The sequence below is a fragment of the Eutrigla gurnardus genome, assembly GCF_963514095.1.
Source record: "Eutrigla gurnardus genome assembly, chromosome: 22".
Classification (NCBI taxonomy): Eukaryota; Metazoa; Chordata; class Actinopteri; order Perciformes; family Triglidae; genus Eutrigla; species Eutrigla gurnardus.
Window position 1 is genome coordinate 9,579,799 of NC_139933.1, and position 21,705 is coordinate 9,601,503.

At 44.3% G+C, this 21,705-nt stretch overlaps 3 protein-coding genes across 4 annotated transcripts; 2 read left to right on the plus strand and 1 right to left on the minus strand.

The window, feature by feature from the left end:
• Positions 1–961: 961 nt before the first annotated feature.
• On the minus strand, positions 962–5,602 carry pkmyt1 (protein kinase, membrane associated tyrosine/threonine 1). Its single transcript, XM_084039693.1, has 9 exons — positions 5,486–5,602; positions 4,441–4,858; positions 3,931–4,168; positions 3,542–3,821; positions 3,355–3,461; positions 3,098–3,261; positions 2,628–2,848; positions 1,317–2,519; positions 962–1,069 (listed from the first exon to the last, which is right to left on the minus strand). Exons 2-8 carry the CDS (start codon positions 4,813–4,815, stop codon positions 2,132–2,134), a joined length of 1,773 nt encoding a protein of 590 aa, XP_083895819.1. The 5' UTR covers positions 4,816–4,858; positions 5,486–5,602; the 3' UTR covers positions 962–1,069; positions 1,317–2,131.
• Positions 5,603–5,624: 22 nt separating this feature from the next.
• On the plus strand, positions 5,625–11,741 carry LOC311032717 (elongin-B-like). The gene is made up of 4 exons (XM_084039699.1): positions 5,625–5,755; positions 6,600–6,734; positions 9,596–9,704; positions 10,739–11,741. Exons 1-4 carry the CDS (start codon positions 5,753–5,755, stop codon positions 10,849–10,851), a joined length of 360 nt encoding a protein of 119 aa, XP_083895825.1. The 5' UTR covers positions 5,625–5,752; the 3' UTR covers positions 10,852–11,741.
• Positions 11,742–12,882: 1,141 nt separating this feature from the next.
• Positions 12,883–21,397, plus strand: LOC311033375 (transforming growth factor beta-1-induced transcript 1 protein-like). Of its 2 annotated transcripts, XM_084040733.1 has the most exons (12): positions 12,883–13,282; positions 16,169–16,219; positions 16,530–16,678; positions 16,803–16,858; positions 17,194–17,330; positions 17,411–17,492; positions 17,844–17,928; positions 18,909–19,091; positions 19,191–19,364; positions 19,468–19,549; positions 19,974–20,122; positions 20,709–21,397. In XM_084040733.1, the coding sequence occupies exons 1-12, from the start codon at positions 13,270–13,272 to the stop codon at positions 20,973–20,975; spliced, it is 1,428 nt and encodes a 475-aa protein (XP_083896859.1). In that variant the 5' UTR covers positions 12,883–13,269; the 3' UTR covers positions 20,976–21,397. The 2 variants fall into 2 exon arrangements, with proteins under 2 accessions (XP_083896859.1, XP_083896860.1); XM_084040734.1 differs by lacking the exon at positions 16,169–16,219 and having other exon boundaries at positions 12,884–13,282.
• Positions 21,398–21,705: the final 308 nt, after the last annotated feature.

The following is a 21,705-nucleotide window of genomic DNA, read 5'->3' on the forward strand; positions in this document are numbered from 1 at the left end:
TTGAAACTTTATCAAATAGTATTGCAATACACTCAGCCAGAGAATAACGAATAGAGCACGTCACGCTGGCTCACAGGTGAGTTTGCTGGTGTTTCTTCATGTTGCTCGAGTGGCTGAAACTCTTCCCGCAGTGGCTGCAGCCGAACGGCTTCTCTCCCGTGTGGTAGCGCAGGTGCACCGTCAGGTAGCCCGACTGGCTGAAGCGCTTCCCGCACACCGAGCAGCAGTACGGCTTCTCGCCCGTGTGCACCCGGCTGTGCTTCTTGTAGTCGCCCGCGTGTCTGAAGGTGCGACCGCAGAGCGAGCAGCAGTAGTGCTTCCTCGTGTTCCTGTGCGACGCGTTTGCGTGAGTGGCGTGCGGCTTTTGGGCTGCAACGCAGTGTGTATTGTTGTTGTTGTACCTTTGGGGTTGTGGCTCCTCTGTGCCGTTTTGCTCCAAACGGAAGAGTCCTGGATTGTCGCGAGGAGGCTCTGGGTGTAGTCTGTGTGACGAGGATGCAGCAGCAGCATCATCATACAAACAATGTGTAGTGCGCACCGTGTATTCCTCCGACCTAGGCTCTACTTTCATGTTATGATCCGAGGTGATCGGGTCTACGCGGAGTGATATCGACAGGCCATCATCAGTCTCTGTTTTAAGAGCTGTTGGATTCAAGGCATCGCCTACGAGTGGTCCAGGCGAGAGAGCAGACGCGTCACAGTCAAGGTCTTCAAATGAATACGAGGGACAGATAGCCGTAACGTCTTTATCAGATGCGGTGACTTCAAAGTCCTCTTCCGGTTTCTGCGCGTGCAGCTGTGCGTCATCCTGCTGGCCCGTGGGGGGGATGTGTCCCACAAAGCCTGAAACCACAAACCAGAAGGAGAAAAAAAAAATCAACATTTAGGGCAAACAGATTCAGTGTTGCCGGACACACGTCGGGCTACGTACCATTTCCTTCCAGCTGGAACTTCTCCCGGAGCTCCTGCAGCCTCCTCTTCAGACTCTGGTTCTCCCTCTGCGTCCTCGCGGTTTTCTGCTGGTACTCCGACACCGTCTCCTTCACCGCCTCCAGAACCTCCTGCACAGCTTTACACAGCAGCTTTTCCACTCGGGCATTCAGGCGTTCAATTTTGGCCATCTTTATTGGCTGCTATGTTTTTTTAAAAGGAGGAGAATAAAATGCCAATACCAATAAACATCGATGTTCGCCGTCATTTATTAAGAGCCTGCTGGTATCTCTGTATACAATACAGATTCATATATAATAAACGCACAATCTCACAAACGGGCTCCCCAGTAATACCAGTTCTTAACTAAAGGAAAATCAGCATACCTTGAATGTTATGTAATGCAGTTCAATACTCTCGCAGTCTTTGATGAAGCCCAAGATGATCTAGTAGTTTTCCCGATGGGAACGCAACATTGTTTACAACACTGACGCTCGTGCAGATATTCGTAATTAGCTCGCAACCTCCTCTCTCATTAGACTGCAGGCCGGGAGTTCATTTAGCATTTCAAGTAGCAGTCATAGTACAAAAATGCCTTGGCAAATAAATGTCCCCACAGACGTGGATATCCTGTGCACGATACACTGCCACCCTCATCCCCTTCCTGTATTTTTTTTTTTTTTTAAGGAACCACCTGAAACCACGTTGCTGCCCTCTACTGGCGAGTAGGCAAACACGTCTCGAGTACTTTCATTTCACTGCTGATCTTATACGTATTTCTGATTTATATCACTTATAGTCTGATTCAGGTTTTTTTTTCACCGTCCTTCAACTTAAAACATGTTTCACAAGACCTGATCCCGTTTCCCTCTTTTTTTTATTTTCCTCCGTTACCCATAAGATAAATGACTCAGAGTACACAGCGCTAACGATAACTTATTTAACAATATATATTGACTTGTCATTTCCGCAACAGATTGCATTTACACAAACATAAAAGTGCTTTGAGGTCTGAATACATGTTCAACCTTTTTCCCTTAATCTCTTTTCCCCCCCAATACACGTTAAAATAAGCTGTTGTAAGACCGTTACAAAAATGGCAAAAAAAAGTTAATACAAACGGAGTACATTCATACACGAGTTACCCAACATTTTAAAGTGAAAACACGTCCCTCCTGAATGTAAACTGACAGTCTTGTACTCATGGCTGTCCCTCGACAGTTGTATCCTCAAACATACTGAGAAGGTTCTTTGGTTCAAAGTTGGGTCGGGGTAAGGCCTCCTCCGTTTGGACCCAGTTGCGTCCATGTCTCTGCGAGGACTTGGTGGATGAAGAATGCCGGCTCAGCGCGGCGTTTTCATTGGTGCGATCTGCATAAAGCTCTGCGTGTATGGGGCTCGCGCTGGGTGTCATTGTGTGGCAGGAACCATTGGAGTGGATGCTGGAGGGGGTCTGCGCTAAGTTACAGGAGAACCAGTCACCGAGATTTGAGTGTGTGGGTGTATGTGTGGGACTTGCTTGATGATTGCGTCTCGGTGAACCTGGGAGAGGAGTAGATGTGCTTTCCATGGACAATCTAGATTTGATCCTGTGGAATGGAGGAGAGGAAAAAATAAATAAGCAGGGAACAGAATAACCCAGCAATATCGTAAAAACGTAAAAAACAATTTATGAATTAGTTACACTTTTTCTCTACCTGTATGAGAAGGTGGGGGAATGCTCTGGGCCTGTGGGATACGAGAGAAACACTGCATCTTCCTCTGGGCTCCCCGTGTCAGCATGCATGGCACTGAGGGGCATGGTTAAATCCTTGTCCCAGCTACCCTTAGGAGGAGTACAGGGCGCCGGCTTGGTCCAGCGAGGAAGAAAGGACAAGTGAAGGGAGGACAGCAGTCTACACCCAAAGCACACAACCAACTATGAAAAAAAGAGCACAAAAATATAAAAACAAAACATTAGAGGTTGATAAAAAAGGTACTTTTCTGTTTCAGGTTGGCATCACATCTGTACATCCATCCATTATCTCCAACAGCTTATCCTGTTAAATGTCACAATTAAAAGTCATCAATTAACCTGCATATCTTTGGACTGTGGGAGGAAAACTTTGTACATTTAATTATTTAAAGCAAAAAAAGGTATGTTTTAAAGGTTTAACAGACATATTACCTGACAGAGGGAGACCAGTGTCTCTGCAATCATAAGATAAAGGCGCCTCCTCCACCTGTGTTTCCTAACAGAGGGGAGAGCAAGAAGCTCAGAGACGGTTGGCCTCTCAGATGGTCCTGGAGCCAGCATCATCCGCAGTACTGTCTGAAGCTCACCAGAAAGGCCTGCAAATACAGATGGAAATAGAAGAAACAGAAGTCATTTAAAAAAAACACAATGGGAGAATACATGAAGACAGATAATAAAGTGGATCTTACCACTGGTAAACTCTGAGGGGAGGCAGCCTTGTCTGAGCTGTTGCCATCCCTCGCCACCATTTGGCACCTCCATATTACAGGCAAGCTCCAGAATAGAAACGCCCAAACTTAAAAGAAAAACAATATTTAGGCACTAATTTGAAGAAGCTCAATCTTCAAAGAATTTTTAAAGTGATGGTATTTGTACCTGAAAACATCTGCAGCAGGTCCATACTCCCCACGGAGCAGCTCAGGAGCCATGTATCTGGGGTCTCCCTCCTGGATGTCTTCTTTTATTTTCCCCTCTACAGACTCCGTGCTCCTCTGCTTGAGCTCAAACAGCAGCCCAAAGTCCCCCAGCTTGAGACGACCAGAGTCAGTAATAAGGACATTGGCGGGCTTCAAGTCCAGATGCACAAATCCATGAGAGTGCAAGTGTTGCAGTGCTGAGAGGAGGTCGCACAGGTAGGCCCAGGCTGCAGGCTCATCTGGTTTAAACAAAAGTCAAGACACGTATGCATTATATGTAGCAAAATATGATGATAATATGATAGCTAATACAACATCTGAACATCTTATTGTCTCTTGTGGACACACCTGGGCCAGGAGGCTTGTTCTCTGCATGGAGCAACAAGCTGGTACTACAGAGCTCTGTCTGGATGTACAGTCGGCCACACTCCTCCCAGGCTGCCACAAAATTCAAGATGTGAGGGTGAGGACAGAGACGCTCATGGTTTCTGGCTTCCCTCACACTTCTGTTCCTGTCATTGTTGCCCCTGAAGCGATGAACAGAGCGCTTGACTGCATACTGACGGCCATCCTCATTGCTTTGTACCTAGACGAGAAAAAAATACAGAAAATACTGAGGTCTTGATCTTTTTTTTATTATATTCTTGGTAAGAAATTAAGGCTTTCAAGGAATGTTTTCAACAGGAACAGAAGAAAAGGAAGGGTAAGATATAATAGGCACTGCTTGCACTCCATGTTATAGAGCATTCATTTTATAGTCCTTAAATGCAGAATTCTCTTAATGTAAATAAACAACATATAATTCAGTATGTGCATTACATCATTTTTTATTCATACATATAAACAAATGTAGCTCACCTTGTAGACCTCTCCGAAGGATCCTCTTCCAAGCAGGCCCAAATTAGTGTAGCACTGACTGAAATAGGACTGCTGTTTGCTGGGATCATATACAGTATTTGGAGGGGGAGACTTACTGAGGGAACACGACAGGGGTGTCCAGGGGGTTAAATGCTGGGGAAACATCCTGCTGACAGAGGGACATCCCTTGGACGGTGGCAGCGGGGGCAGAGAATGTGATAGCGGGGCAGGGGATGAGTAGTACACGTTGGGCGTAGGCGACGAGGAAAAGGGAAGACGGCGCTTTTTCAGGGAGAAGGACTGTTCTGCGTGAGAGAAGTGGGTTGGAAGAGGGAGAGGCATCCCGGACACCGTAGTTTCTGCTGCCACTGACATGGTGTCAGGACTTTTTTCAGCTCCTTTCTCTGAAGACGGTGACCTGCAACATTCAAAATAAACACTTTAAACACTAGCAGGCTTGACTAACGGTTTAAATTAATGTACCATTGTCATTTTGGCATGTCCATTCGCTGTACTCCCCCCCCCCTAAATTATCCAGGAACTGGTGAATGTAGTGTTCTGTCCAGCAGGGTGACGCTTATTTATCTCGATTAGAGAGATCTGACATCCTGAACATCATGCTTGACAGGTTGTCGGACGATATCTGGTATCAGTATCGATCCGATCTTCTTGATCCTTTGGTGATCAGCTCGTTTGTATAACAGGTATTCCTAGCCAGTTGATAGCTATCTGCGTTAAGAGGTGGAACAGACCTGCTAAATGTGACGTTAACGTAGCTCGGAGTAAACCCTCTACCGTATAAGTTTGATAACGTCATTCTTCTGTGAGCTAAATATGCTATGGCTAACATAAGCAGTATTCATTTGGCATCATTGACAAATGTCATCTCCGCAAAAACACATTTTTGCTAACGTTAACTATGGGCGGACCCTGTCAACAACATTAACATCACTTCGCTAGCTAGCTAACTCGCAGTCAGATAACGTAATGTAACTGACAGTTCGTCCTTAAGTAAAGAATAATTAAATAACGTTATTAGACAGACCATAATACAGCAGTGACGAGGGACCGTCTTCAAAACAGAGGGGTTCGCATAGTCCGTGTCCCAAATCAAACTGCGCGTATCCTGCACCCTTCGAGCATGTAACTGCCCTCGCGCCAAATTCTGAAAACGATACGCAGCGCTGCGTACCTGCCTTCCCGGAATACAGAACGCTTATCTGAATTGCGCAATATCCGCAAGCGGTGCAGTCTGGGGTTCTGCTGCACAACACAGGGCTGGCGCAACTGGCTAGCTAGCTGACCACTTGAAATGGTAACTCCATTATTAATATTAATATTACCATCGATCATTTTGTGACCACCAGCCTTGATACACACTTTCAATTGAGTTCGGCGCTTTCTTGGGAAGTGTTTTTGCTCTAGAAATACCGGTTATAGACATGTTTATTTCCGTTTGGGTTAGCTAGGCAGGTGAAGCTAAGCTGGCTATGTTAGCTTCGCCTCCTCGTCTAACATGAGCTTTAACGAGAGGTGTAGCTCGCGAGGTAACGTTAACTTGTGTTAGCTTGGCTAGACTGGGAAATGATGTAACGTTAGCCAAATTACCCATTTAGGCCGGTCTGGTCGGCTTAACGTATATCGTCATTGTCAGACATATAGCACAGTGTCTATTATTTAAACTGTCAGGCCTAATTTTGACTCTCAAACATCTCACGGCTGTTTGGTATCGGCTAATGTTGCATTAGCTCAGAGCTAAATACGCTGCTCCCTGATTGTTGGTAACATTAGATTATAAATCAACTGATGGGTTAACTCCTCTGTATCCGGAAACTTGCCTGACACATTGGCAAAACAACAACTAAAGATTGTCCTTTCCTTTTTAAAGGCTTTGCCAGCAATACATGCCAAGTCTAACATTACAGATGGGTAATATTCAGTTGTCAGATGGACACTTATTAAGACTTGCCTGGCCTACTGAGATAGAAAAAAAGTGATTTGAGGAGCCACAGAATCAACTATAGGCCTTTAATTCTATCCCTTTTGTAAATTGAGAGTTTCATTTTTGAACCACACATTTCAAACCCTCCTCTACAAGATATAAATCAAGCCATTGTCATAGTTTTTAAACATCTAATTCTTTGCCCACTTTCCCTCAGGACGTGTTCTTAATGATCCGGCGTAACAAGACTACAATCTTCACAGATGCCAAGGAGTCCACCACTGTGTATGAGCTGAAGCGTATTGTTGAAGGAATTCTTAAGAGACCACCTGAAGATCAGAGGCTGTACAAAGTGAGTTTAGGGACAAGTATCTTGTCACATTCTTTGGAAAAATCTCTTGATATTCACTGAAGCAGTTTTATAGATTTAAGCCATAAGTAGGCATGGGCTCCAACTTGGAACCGTTTAAAAAAAATAATAAAAAAATACGATTCCAGTGAAATAGTTTGTAAATATTGGTTTTGATCCGATCATCGGTTCCAAATTTACCGCACACAAGCTTTGCTTTCCGCAGCGGCCAGCCGGCCACTGTATGTCCAGGCCTTAGTTGTGTTGCAGCCATGGAGCACAGTGAGCTGCACTCAAAAGTGTGGCTTTCTTTTACATTGAAAAATCCTGGGTCGGCACAGTGCAACACCTGTGAGACACTTATTTCTTGCATTGGATGACGCACTATGAAAATGATTAAACACCTACGCCTGCCTGGTGTACAAATCAACAAGGAGTGAACAGTGTTTGACGTGCTGCCGGTCTCCCTGTCCTGCCTTGTACTCCTCTGTCAAAAGCTAATTGCTTCCTCTAGTAGCAAACCTACTGCTTCTAACAACCGAAACTGAAGCGTGAAAATCCTTTCACCTTAGCAGCAAAGCAGGGAAAAATGCCAGTGAGGAAAGTGGAAGCGTGCCACAGAAAAGTTACCGCATATGTGGTGAAAAAGCTGCATCCCTTCTCTGATGTAGAATCCCCAACATTTAGGTGAACTTGCTACCTAACATCAAAGGGATAGTTCGGAATTTTTGGACATAAGACCTATTTTCCACGTGAGCCAGTGTGTTCGAGACGTTTTCAAGAAATTTCATTCAGTTCTTCTAGTTGCCGAGTTCGCTTATGCTATGGCTAGCGCAAGTCAACGGTTCTTAGCTAGACAGGCATTAAAAACCGTCTTGCCCACTCCACAGTGCACCCGAGGCAAATCAATTAAAACACTAGACTGTCGATGTACATATCTGTGTTGATAGAATAATATTTGAAACAAAACTAACCTCGCATCGCATGAATCATCCATTTTTTGAGGAACTAGTTTCTCAGCAGCAGCGGAACTTTACTTTGCTCCGTCGGACTCAAAACGCGCCGCCCAAAATACTGCCCGTAAATAGGCAATCAAACCGGGCCAAACTGTCGGCACTTATACCCCCAAGGCTGTCTGAAAAGCCCTCGGAGCTCACGCAAACACCGGGCAGCCCACGGCCACGCAAACCCACAATTACGCACCGCGAACCCAGACCTCTGCTCCGTCCGGAGAACCGTAAACCCTCGGACGCGTTGCGGGGATTCCCTCTGGTAAATAGACACATGAACACCGCCGAATAGTCGGGCCTCGTGCCCTCAGAGCTGGGTGAAAAGCCCTTGGGTCGCAGACCAACACCGGGCAGCGGGCGGCTCCACGAATCCACACATGCAGACTCTCCGTCAGACTCAAAACTCTTAAGACGCGCCGCCCGAAAAACTGCCCGTAAATAGGCAATCAAACCGGGACGAATTGTCGGGACTCATGCCCTCAGACCTGGGTGAAAAGCGCTTGGACCTCACGCAAACACTGTTGGCACTTATACCCCCAAGGCTGTCTGAACACCGGGCAGCCCACGGCCACGTGAACCCACAATTACGCACCGCGAACCCGGACCTCTGCTCTGTCCGTAGACCCGTTAACCCTCGGACGCGTTGCAGGGGATTCCCTCCTGGCACCACCAGTCTCCGTTTGTTCGGTCCCGGTTCTCAGCTCCAGCGGGGGCTATCTCGGTCTCCACAGACGCTCGTTCACGTTCTGCCCTTTGAGCATCCCTCTCGTGCAATTCTTCCTCTGTATATTCAGGCTCGTACAGGTTGGGTTTGGGTGGAAAAAAACTCCTCAGAGTCTTCAAAAGTTTCAGTATATTCTCCAAAAGTGGCCATTTCTGTGAGATTGAAGAAACTAGCACTGCAGGCTACTCTGCGTCTGTAGCAATGACAGCAGGTAAACAAACTATTATAGAACCGGTAACTTCTAAGTGCTAGGTGATATCACTCCGCCGCTGCCATAGCCTACTAGGAAGTATGACACGCTGCTGCTGCTGCTGAGACATAAATCCTTAAAAATGCAAGGTTGGTTTTATTTCAAACATTCTATCAACACAGATATGTACATCGATAGTCTGCCGTTACAATGGATTTGCCTCGGGTGCACTGTGGAGTCGGTATGAGTGTTTTTAATGCCTGTCTAGCTAAGAACCGTTGACTTGCGTCAGCCATAGCATAAGCGAACTCGGCAACTAGAAGAACTGAATCAAATTTCTTGAAAACGTCTCCTTACGTCTCGAACACACCGGCTCACTTGGAAAATAGGTCTTATGTCCAAAATTCTGAACTATCCCTTTAACTCCCTGACCTAAAGTAACGGTTACGTGAGGTCCTAACGTTGTATGCGTCATGTTTTTGTGTTTACGGAATGAACGGGTGTTCTTAACTGCCGGCGACACAATCTGTGCGGAACGTTCGTATACGTATATAGCCTGAGAAGGCAGATATGCTCATATTTTTAAACAAGAACAGTTTTTAATGTAGGGAGTATTCATACATGTTAGTCCAGACCAGAGTATGAGTTCTGCATATAACTGTTGTACTGTTTGGTTGCAGCTATGCAAATGCATCATCTTGCAGATCTGTCTTACATCAACACCCACAAAAATACCTGAAAATAATTATTGAAAAATATAAATAAAATCTTCCCCTGTGAAAAAAGCATGTGACCCGTTTCTACTCCACCGCTCCAAAAATCGCAATCGATAAGAATCAGAATCGAAAGGAAGAATTGGAATCAAAATCGTTAAAATCAAAACAATGCCCAACGCTAGCCATAAGTGGATCCTGTGACTTTTTCAGCTTTTGTTCCACAGGATGACCAGTCGCTAGAGGACAGCAAAACTCTTGGTGACTGTGGATTCACCAACCAGACTGCCAGACCTCAAGCCCCAGCTACAGTTGGTCTGGCCTTCCGCATAAATGGTATGATCAGTCTGTTATTCATGTGCTTCTCAGGATCAGGGATATTTAGTTTGTCATACCTCTGGGCCAGAAACAGCCGTGGCTGGAGGCATCGTGTTTTTGCGTTGTCCATCCATCAGTCCGGTACATTCTCATGAACAGGGTGTCTCGGGAATGCCTTGAGTGAATTTCTTTAAATTTGGCACAACTGTCCACTCGCACTCAAGATTGAAATCATAACACTTACTTGTTCAGTTTAGTATCATGTTAGTAATGAATTGAGTGATTGATAATTTGTACTTTGTAAGTTGACCTGCATCAATCTCATTTAGGCCCACAATATCTGTAACTGGGTGCTGTGGCAGTACGTGTCGGTAGATGATAGATTATCAACTACTGTTGACTGGTTCATGCTCTTGCACACTTAACTATCAATCTGTGATGTTCAGTGTCGTCTCTTGAAAGATATTTTCTTATGATATAATGTGACTTTACTCATCTCATTCTACCTTGTATGCTTCAGTCAGTGATTTTCTTACATTTAGCAGAATGCTCTTTAAAGTTCTCCTGTAATCATGACTGAATTCAGCTTTGGCTGTGCAACTTTTTGGTAGAATGCATTCTCAAGATTTTAAAGCAAAATTCAAAAGTCTTGCTGGGACAGATCCAATGCAAACAAGAGAACAATGACTATTTCGGCTGAACTGTAATTTTTCATTACATCTTACATCGGTTTAGAATTCACAAGACTTCGTAATTGGCAAAGAAGATGAAGTCATCCAATTTTAAATTTGTCATAGTCAAATATCTAGATATTACAATATAATTGGATTAAAATTATATGCATTTGAAACTCAAGTTGTATCCCATGTTGATTTTTCAGATTCTGTTCTGAATTTGCCAAAAATCAAAAGTGATAGTTTTCTTCTGCACCTTTTTAAGACTGAATGAACCAGAGTAGTTCCTACTTAAGTTATGACACAACTGATGCTGTCACATGCGACTCCGCTGTGTCATGATTGAGCTAATGTCTCCTCGTCTCCTCTGCCCTTCAGATGAGATATTCGAACAGCTGCACGTCGAGGCCTTCTCCAGTCCCCCAGAACTCCCTGATGTGATGAAGCCTCAGGACTCTGGTAGCACTGCCAACGAACAGGCTGTGCAGTGATAACAGGGAGAGGAAACGAGCAGTGGAGGGAAGGATGGAAGTGGGTGTGTGTGGATTAACTGGGTTGGAGGATAATGTAAAATAATTTCAGTTGATGGATGGGGGCATTATAGGTAACCAAGCCTGTCCATGTTACCTTCATGCTGTCATCCCAGCGTCCCCCCCCCAATTTGCTTCACAGATCATTTTTGAAAAACTCTTTATGATTTCCACATCACATGCGGTTCTGCTCCTTGACTTTGCTCTTAAGCGCCAACTGGCTCAAACGTTTTGAGTGGAGACGTTGGTTTGGAAATTATGATTGTGTGCGCGTGTGTGAGTTATTCTAATTATTATCATTAATATTTTGGAAAAGGTGAAAGCGTAGTTGTGTCACAGTGCTCTAGCAGTAACATGCATAGGTAACGAGTCTGATGTCTGAATAGGCAAACTGCATGAACAAAAATTCAAAATAAAAGGCTTTATTTTCACAGAAACGGATAAACCTTCAACTGATAAGTTTCCTTGGTGTGGTTCTCCCAGTTTTGTTGTACATTTCTGATTAGAATTCATACCAGGAAAGAAACTCTTTATAATAACTATGTGTAGTTTTTTTTTTTTTTTCTCAGTATGTTTTACTTGTCATTTCTTTGTTGTACGTTTCATGCACTGAGACCAAAGGCAGGTACCTCTTGGACAACAGAGGAGTTTTTTTTTTTTGGTCAAAGGACATTCTGTCTGCAGCATGCAGTATACACAGGAGGTGAGTTGTCTGGCGTAAAAATATAAGTTTTGAAAATGCAAACATCACCACGTCACCAACATCAATGTGGCACCTTCCCCTAATCACACAAACATAGCCTGTAACTGTGAGCTTGCATAATTAAAAGTTTTTCCTGTTTTGTTTTTTACACTGCTGGCTGAGTTTTATTTCAAATACAGGTTTGTGTCAACATTTACTGAAGATATCAGATGTTATGGGGTCTTTTGAAGAAGTTGGGCAGGGCTGTAGCTACCATAGTCTTTGATCACAGCAGACTTTAGGAATATATACAACAAATCAATAATTTCCCTCACATCCTGCACACTGCGAGGGTCTCCTGTGTCAGTTTCTTCATGGTAATCACATCAGTTGCTAATTTGTTTGGGAATTTTTACTGCTGCTAATGAAAAAAAAAAAAACTCAGTCCTGCATTTTTACATAATTGCATAATTAAAAAATGTGCAGACTTTCTTCCAAAGTCATTCATTTTACATGCATATCTGCAGTACATGTTTTAACCACATGTGGGAGCTTTAATGTTTTTATTGTCCTGATAATTATGTCTATATAAGGCTAGTTTACCTTCTATTTGCTTTACTGATGAAAGAGAAAAACAGGTAATCCTGTTAATTGGATTGGTTTTAATTTATCAAATGCATGTCTCTTCTAAACGGCTTGTTTACCCGTTCAATGGTCAGGATTGCTCATTTACGCACAAATTCACTCTTCTTTAGTGAATTAAGTTTTTACACAAACATTCCGCCATAAACACGGAAAGAAAGGTTCTAAAAAGTAGGTCCTCAGAAGAGACGTTTGGGAAACAGCTGCAGGAGATAGATTTACATTATTTTCCTCCAAGTCTTTCTGAGAAGTATGGTTGCAGCCTCATGAGTTTAAAAAAAATAAATTCCTAGTTATTTCTCCTGTTCATACTGGCCATAAAGATATCCCAACGTGTAAGCATAATCTCGCTTTGGGGATAAACATATCCCATGTAATGAAATCAAAATATTTAGTATTTATTATTTTTAAAATACTATATGCTGGTGTTGAGATATTAAAATACATTCTGTCTGCGCCCCTATATGTCGGTATGAAATAAGGATATTAAAAATACAAAGTAGATCCATTTTTTTTAAACAAGCTGCTTCCTGAATTTTCGGGCGCCGCCCCTTCAGTGTTTATCCTCAAGTAATACATTTACTGTGATGGACACCCGCATACATTTCCCAAGTATATCTTGTCACCGACTCACACGTAGCAGTCACACCGTCGACAGCGGCCGCGGCGGCGGCACGTTCGCGCAGCTCGCGGCGCCGCTAAATCGTTAATTTTCTCTCCCAAATATGGGCCAGGAATGTCCCGGATGACGTCGCGCGTCCGGGGAATGCGGGGTTTGTAACCACATTTATTTAACTACGCCTTTTTCCAGTCTGAGGTCCTGCTAGGCATTACACAGGAAGAGAGTCGTGTAGGAAAAAGAAACGGGACGCCCTCCTCCTCCTCCTCCACCTCCTCCTCCTCTTGGCGGATAACGGTGCCCAAGAAGTTCTCCAGGAGCGACGCAGACAATAGCGCCGAGACGAGCCTATCTTTCGCGTCCATCACTACTTCTTGATGCTGTCCGCGTCCGTGTTGTGTCACACAAAGAGGAAAACGCTCGCGCAGGAATCATCATGGACGATTTGGGTAAGTGTGAGCGCCCGTTCTCCTCCAACATGTTGAGCTATCTTGAGGGGATCTTTGGGGAAGGGCTGCTGTTGCCCAAACAGAGGAAATAAGGTCTGTTCCTTCTGGCAGTCACAGTGGAGTAGAATTTCCTTTTCAGTCCACAAGGACGTGCACTGGGATTCCCAAAGACTAGAGAAAAGCACTGACACCTCCTTAAATATCAACATCTTACAACTTCTATGTATTATTATTTTTTTTATAGCTACAGGGTTTTTCATCCCCCCCTTATCTTATGATGTACTGTTAACAGTCCTCTGTGTGCTCCCATCCTCTTGAGATTTGTAAATGATCTAATTTGCTTTGCCTAATTGTGTGTTTACCTTCCCAAGCCAACAAATGCACACATGCTCACACAGGTAAACCCACAAGAACTGGCGCTTCGTGGTTCTGTGTCCGCCCAACCGCCATTGAGTGCTTCATGCCTGCAAATTCAATCAATTCTTTGTCAAATTAGATTAAAAGGGATCCACAGTGGGATTTCCCACCCATTCATCATATTTACAAGTCAGGGACGGAGAGAAGCCACATAATGCTTGACAGAGTATTCCATTTTTGATAAAAACATCAAAGAGAGCTGTGACCGATTCTTCCTTTTTCTATTGATGAAGACGGTGAAGGAAGATTTCTTTCCTTTCCCTCATAACAACATTATGAGAAGCTGACTCTTTGTGTGTCAGAGAGGCCCTGAAATAGCCCAGGGCCATGCTGCTATTTCAAAAAAAAAAGAAGAAGAAGAAGAAAAAAAAAGAAAAGCCACAGAGTTCAATGAAAATAGATTTTGCTCTCTCAGGAACTTTTGTCCACTTCAGAATTAGGGGATTTATGCTTTACAAGCAATACTGGAAGAAATGGCCAGATGTGGCCAAGCACATACGGGCACATCTGGATTGGATTGCACACGTAGAGAGAGAGAGAGAGAGTTACTGGGTGACTGGGGGAGTCTTTAGTCAGGCGGTGGCCATGTTCAGGCTCATGCTGTTGTCTAATAACGCTGCGAGTTTATGCATCGGATCTGGCGAAGGCTTTTCCCCGAGAGAGACCACTTGTTAGAGCGGCTTTTGGCCAAGACAAACAAGTCGACACGCAGCTCTAAATATGGTCATAATTCCCATTGAGAGAAGTTCAGCTCCTTATATGAGCAGTTGAGTCCGTACGGGTCTGTGTGTGTAAGAAGGAGACGGAGGCACACGGCAGGGGCGGAGGGGCCGGTAGCCTTATGCACAAGTTTCTCACCACATGGTCCGTACCAGAAGTGTGAATCATCCGAGGCCGAGGTGACCGCGGGGATGAGCTAACCCAGGGCAGACTGGTCGTGGTCCTTGTCATGTCGCGTATCTCATCACCGCGGATATGTTTCATGTGGGTCCATCAAACATCTGTGACATCAGTCTACAAAGGCTCCCTTGGATATTCTGCTTCATTTGATAGTGAGCTAGATAGAGAGACAGGAACCAGACTGGAACCCAGACAGCTGCTGTCAGGACCCCAGTTACATCCAGTGAGCTACCAGGGCGTCCCCTCCAGGGATTTCATCAGAAGCATCGTCTGCATCTACAACTCCATCTGCCGTTGCCAAAACAAACAGAACGTTTGTGAACTGTGGGATGATGAGGCCTGAAGCACACGGTTAGAGTTAAAGCGTTTTAACAAGAGACAGCACCTTATTAAAAGCTCTAACTAGAACCATGTGGTCCTTACCAGGGCGTATTGTTCTGTCTGTTGAGGTAACTGGCTGTACGCCTGTTTCTGCACTCAAAAGGATCCACCGGTAGATCGTTGGTTCCCAACCAGAGGTACTTCTGTCCCAGAGGGTACTTGACTTTTTTTCTGTTTGTTTTCCTTCGTAAGTACAAATGACAAGGACAAACGATGTTCCCTCTCCCTCCACATCCCCAGACCAAGGGTCTTCTTACAAACACTCCCAATGCCATTCCTGTCTCAAAGGTTAACTTATGTATGTTATTTTTGAAAGAAACAATATGATTGTTGCCTGATGTTAGATCAACGCTTGCATTTCTAAGGAATGTAACAAAAGGTTTCCAGATTTCCTTTTTTTCCCCTATTTGTTGTAAGTTATCCTCTCGAAACACAACACGTGATCTGATTTCTTTATTCTGTTATAGTCGGTCTGTTTGTTTTCTTCCAATAAGGAGCACTAAGCCTGACTTGCAACATACACATCTGTACCTGTATTCCTTCTTCCTTAGCTTTAAGTGTGTAAGTTAAAAATGTAAGTCGTAGGTCAAAGAGAGACCTGGACTGAATGGATACAATGATACAGAGTTCCCTTACATGCATTACACTTAGCACATTTGTTGTCAAAAGAATGTAAATTTACTGTTGAGATATATGGATATATATATGCACAAAAAGGTCAATTATTGCTAACATGGTCTCAGTGTTGGGAAAGGTTAAGCCTGTGTTTTAAACTGGTAAAAAACGTGACATTTAGATGAAACAGCTCAGAGTTTGTAGTCACTCATTTAGTCGCACGCTAACAGACCTAAATGATGTCATGCGGCGATTAAACCCTTGAGTCGGGTTTAGCTTCCGGACAGCTTCCACTTGGAGTGAGCGATTGAGGCGGGCGGGGGGGGGGGAGTTTGGAGTGGATTTAGATATCAGTTGCCAAACACTCTTCCTCCTCTTCTTCCTGTCAATACTGGCATGCCTTGGATACGTTTGTGCTCGCTCTAATAATTTCACTGTGTCAATGCATCGTGTGTGGACCACCGTGCTGTCCCCTGACCGACGGCCCTCTGAGGACGTCCTCGTGTCTGACGTGTGTGGCTGACATGCTGACTGCTGTATTATTGGTCACACGCGCTGTCTGTCTCTCCTTAGGAGTGCCTGAGCCACCTAACTACCCTCTCAGTCCTCGTATTGTTGTGTTTGGTACGTAACTGTCTGTGCATGTGTTTGCATGTGTTTCACAGTGTCCGTCACCTTCTTCACATCTTCACGTTCTGTCTAACATCCAGTGTGTTTTTCATCTCCAGCTGCACTGCATGCTTTTTTTTTAATCCACTTCTCATTTCATATCTCATTCTGTTTCCCTTTGATGCAGACAAACTGATAACACCATCAGGGACATTCATAACGCCACATCGCAACCCAATCTGAAGCTAAAACTGAATTGTCAATCTAACCAGACTCCCATGGTTACGTGTTGTATCAGCATCCTTTCTCCCTCCCTGCCTCCCAGACGCCCTCCTCGCTGATCTGGAGAACACCGGCTCTCCTCTAGCTCGGTGTCCTGTCCTGCTCACCTCCGACCCTCCACAAAATGCCGACCCCGAGGACCAGGAGCCCGCCGAGACCCGACCACCGCCGCCTGCCTACACCCCACAGCAGGTAGTCGGCCGGCTGCCAGGGAGGGATTCCTCATCTAAACACTCTGAACTCTGCTTTCAAATCGTCTCTGTACATTTATGCTGCTTTTCGTAACATCTTCACTTGATTGTGTTTTGTCTCTCAGACGGTTTCTGCTGCGATGAAGTCTACCCAAAACTCCACCCCAGACAAATTATACAGGTATTCCCCTCCCCGATTGTTTTAAAAACATTCATAGTGTAATTAACATATTAAATATTATCAGACGACACGACACAAGTTCTTCAGATTTTACATCAGAGAGAATGTTACTTATTTTTTTCCCTCCTACTTTAAAAAAAAAATGTTGTCCATTTTTGACAATGAGTGCGTTTGGATTTTAAACCACTGTTATGGGCGGATGAGAGTATTCCGCTGCTACATGACTCATTTCTGAATGGACAAACTTGAAGAGTCAGCTATGAGTCACGACAAAGTGACCACCTTCATGATCTGCTGTGATTTTGAACACCGGCCTCTTCTGCCCCGTCTCACAGCACAGTGTGTAAACCGCGATCTCCGCGTACAGCAGACCCTCCTCCTCCGGCCTTCTCCTCCTCGCTGCTGGGAGGAGGTCTGAGCGAGCTGGATCATCTGTTACAGGAGCTGAACGCCACCCAGTTCAACATCACAGGTGTGTGTGTGTGTGTGTTTCATATCTCCGTGTTTTGAGGTGAATCTTTTTCTTATGCGTGACCTTGTGTTTGTAATCAGATGAGATCTTGGCCCAGTTCCCTTCTTCTAAGAAAGACGAGAGGGATAAGATTAAGGATAAGGCCCCGACCTCCTCCTCCAGGTACCAAATCCAATCAATTCAGTCAAATGTAATGAATAGACGCTGCTGTCCGCGCCATCAGCTGCTCAGCCGCCACCATGTCAAGAGCTGCTGTGAGGGAAAACACTCCCAAGCTCAAATAAAGCATCTTTAATTAACAAGACAAAATATGTAATCCATAATGCAATGAAATATCTTCACAACACATACAGACGGAAACTTTTCTTATTCCATGTCAGTTTTTGTGTCCACAAACCGGGAAGATAGACACGTTTGTGTTACATTTCTGAAAGCCTAATAAGATTTCATGTAATAATGTATTTTGTGGGGTTTATTAAGATAAGAATTAAATTCATCAAATTTGAATTCCAGCTCAGCGAAGCCTTCAGCAACATCGGCCACGCTGGAATTGGACAAACTGATGGCTTCTCTGTCAGACTTCAGAGTCCAGAGCACAGTAAGAGTCCACACAACCGCATGAAAAATGACCAAAGTCTGTATTATAAAAATCTACAATTGTGCTCAAAATGTGACTGCGGGAGCACGCTCTTCTTTTTTAATTATCATTCGCTCACAGCTGTTCCAGGCTTGAAATATAGCTCGTGGTGATTCACGGCGGGTTCATGAAGAGGTCCACGTGACTTCACGATGACTTCACTGTTACTCTGCGGCCTGGCCACGGCACAAGCCTCCTGTTATAAATCAGTCACCAGATATGGGCCAGAGGATGAAAATGATTCTCGGTGGAGATATTTTCGAGCTCTTAAAATAGCTTCAGATAGTTTTATGGATCTACATTTGGTCCGGTACATAATGTTGTCATAATGTTCTCTTTGTTCGCGGAGTCAGTGTGCGAGCATGTCAGCGAATGTGTTTCTGCAGTTTTAAGCTTGTTTGGTTCCGGTGTGCAGTCCAGCTGTGGGCTATAAACAAGTGTGAGCATGAAGTTATGGGAACAGTGAGTTTCTCCACAGCATTACTCGTTACTCTGCTATCACCGACTTTTGATGTTCAGTAACTTCCAAATTGTTGATCTGGACCCGGTTTAAGCATGCTAGCAGCTCAGTTTGATCCAGACAGCCATGATGCGTTGTCATGATATTTTATTGCACTTGATCCTCCCTTGCAAAAGTAGTAAAGGACACAATATATGAGGATATTTTGAGGCAATATTTGAATGTTATTATCAGGATTGTTCTTACTTTTTTAACATCATGAATTCCTTTCCATCCATTCCATTTCCTCTTTCTCTTTCCTCAAACACATCGTATATTTTCTGCCTCTGACAGCCTCATATCTGGATCTCAAAAGCCTTACAGTCACTGTCTCTTAAGGCAATCCATTTCAACCCCCACTGCACATAAATGATAAACTCTTGGAGAACTCAGATTCCTAAAGACAGATGTTCCACCCATCATGTTTCTTTCTCTCCTCCAGCCAGCTGTGCCCGTCAGTCCGGTGGTGACGGCACCACAGCGGCCCGCCACCCCGCCACAGGCCTCATCCGGCGGCTCATTGGACAGCATGCTGGGGCTGCTTCAGTCAGACCTGACCCGGCAAGGAGTCCAAACATCCTCCAAAGGGAACTGTTCAGCTTGTCAGAAGCCAGTCGTAGGACAGGTGAGTTATGGTTGGACAGGTCTTTTTGCACCGATGCAGCAATGATGGAATCGAGGAATGCTGTTCGTTAATCAGCTCTCAACCGTTTCCCCCGTGCAGGTGGTAACAGCTCTGGGGAAGGTGTGGCATCCAGAGCACTTTGTGTGCACCGAGTGCGAGGCAGAGTTAGGCAGTCGCAACTTCTTCGAGAAGGACGGGCGGCCGTACTGCGAGTCGGACTACTTCACCCTCTTCTCCCCTCACTGTGCGCAATGCAACAAGCCAATTCTGAATGTGAGAGATGGGAATAAATCTCACGATTATTTTTGAACTGCTTACATTAATAACCCAACCCAACCTGAAGCTATTAACCTTTTTCACATTTCCTGTCATTCAGAAAATGGTCACTGCTCTGGATAAGAACTGGCACCCGGAGTGTTTCTGCTGCGTTAAGTGCAGTCGGGCATTTGGAGAGGAAGGTAATGGGCGGCACACACTGTATCCTGTCTGGGTTCAACTCACAACTGTTAACAGTCAATTTCAGCAGGTTCATACTTCCATACGGCCCTTAAACGCACTGCATGACCCTCATTTAAGCGTAAAATCTGTCCCAGAGTTTGTAATAGCTAGACATCTGTTATAATCTTTTAATTTGTATGGTGTTCAAGGAGAGTTAATGTTCTTTTGTAAAGGCAGTTCTAACCGACCGTGGAGGGGAAACACAAAATCTTTCACATGAACATGGCCAAGTTAAAAGCTTTGAAACAGATTCAAGTTTTTATGCTCCACAGACCAGAGTCATGTGGAAACGTTTGGCCGTTTTTTTTTTCTTCGTCCAGTTAATTTCACATTAATCAAAGAAACGTCTCGAGCTGTGTAGAACTGTGACCGTATGCTCTGCAGGTTTCCATGACCGTGAGGGCCAGCAGTACTGCCAGCAGTGCTTCTTGACTCTGTTTGCTTCCCGCTGTCAAGGCTGCAGCCAACCCATCCTGGAAAACTACATCTCGGCTCTCAACTCTCTCTGGCACCCTCAGTGCTTCGTATGTAGGGTGAGTGTTTCTCTGTGGGGTATGAGGGCCGGCTCTGTGATGGTGTCCGTCGCATTTGGCAAACCGGTCCAGTCTTTACAAGGTGTTACCACTGGGTTGAAGGTATTTCCTTCCTCGTTAAAGCCGAAATTTTTGAAACCTGTGTTGTTTACATCCACATCGGTAGCAGTCGTCTTCACTGCTTTTGTTGGCACATTGCTGGCTTTTCTTGGCATGTTACCATACAATAAATACAATAAAAGGAATGTTTCCCACCTCAATGTCATTCCTGGGCATTGGACATTATTGTAGGGTAATAAAATTCACAAAGATGTTTCAACACTTATGTAAATTAAGAAATAAAATGTGAAAGATGTCGGTCTTTGCTTCACAAATGGGTCATGGCAGGGACATTTCTGAGACCAACTAACTGATTTTTTATATGATCTCTTGAGCAAGGCTCTTAACCCACAACTGCAGCTGCTCTGTAAAAAAAAAAGTTTTTTAAATAAATTGGGGTTATGTCATAAGAAAGTTGTCAGTTGTAATAACAGACCCATGATTCGGGGCTCTCTGCTGTGCCTGAATCTCACTGTCTCTTCTCCAGGAGTGCTACTGCCCCTTCGTCAATGGCAGCTTCTTCGAACACGAGGGCCAGCCGCTGTGTGAGGCCCACTACCACCAGTCCCGCGGCAGCATGTGTCAGGCCTGCCAGCAGCCGATCCTGGGCCGCTGCGTCACCGCCATGGGGGCCAAATTCCACCCCCACCACCTCGTGTGTCACTTCTGCCTGAAGCCTCTGAGCAAAGGCTGCTTCAAGGAGCAGGAGAACAAGCCCTACTGCCACCCCTGCTTCATCAAACTTTTTGGTTGAGGACACAGCAGAGACTTTGCCTCGCCCTCCCCTCCTCTGGATCGACAAGTGAAGAAGCTGTATGACTCTGAGTTATTGATTTGTTGGTTTTGTGCTGCAGGGATGAGGGTGGAACTGTTCTCTTTCATGGTTTTAAGAATATTGGATTTGATCGAGTGAGGGGAATAAAAAGAGAATCATCCAACCCAATTAATTTCTGTTTATTTCACGATAGAAGTGTACTGCATTTTGACTGGCAGTGTGAAATACAGCTTAGGTTAGACGGAAACAAAATGATGCCAAATGATTTTGTCATGTATGCATACTGTATTGATTCAAATTGAATATTGAAAATTGAATTATTTTGCCAAAGGTAGAACAGAAACAGTGCATTGAGAACAAATGTATTTGTTTCAGTGAAGGACTTGTACTGTTGTGCCAAAAGAATCCCCTTTAATATATTTGCTTTATATTGCAAAAAAAAAAGTATAAGTGCCACTGCAATTGCATTTATATATTGTATGCTGACTGCTATATACTGTATGTTTTGTGAAAGCTGTCATATGTTTAATGTCATGTTTTGTTTTGCATTATTCTTTCACTATTGCTCTATGCAATTTGCCAAAAACAATTCCAAAGAATAAAATAAGGAGAACACAATGTACTGTTTCATAGATTAATGAATCAAAAGATAAGGTGTGAAATGTGAGAACATTAAACCACGTATCTTCCCATCCATAAAAAAAATTAA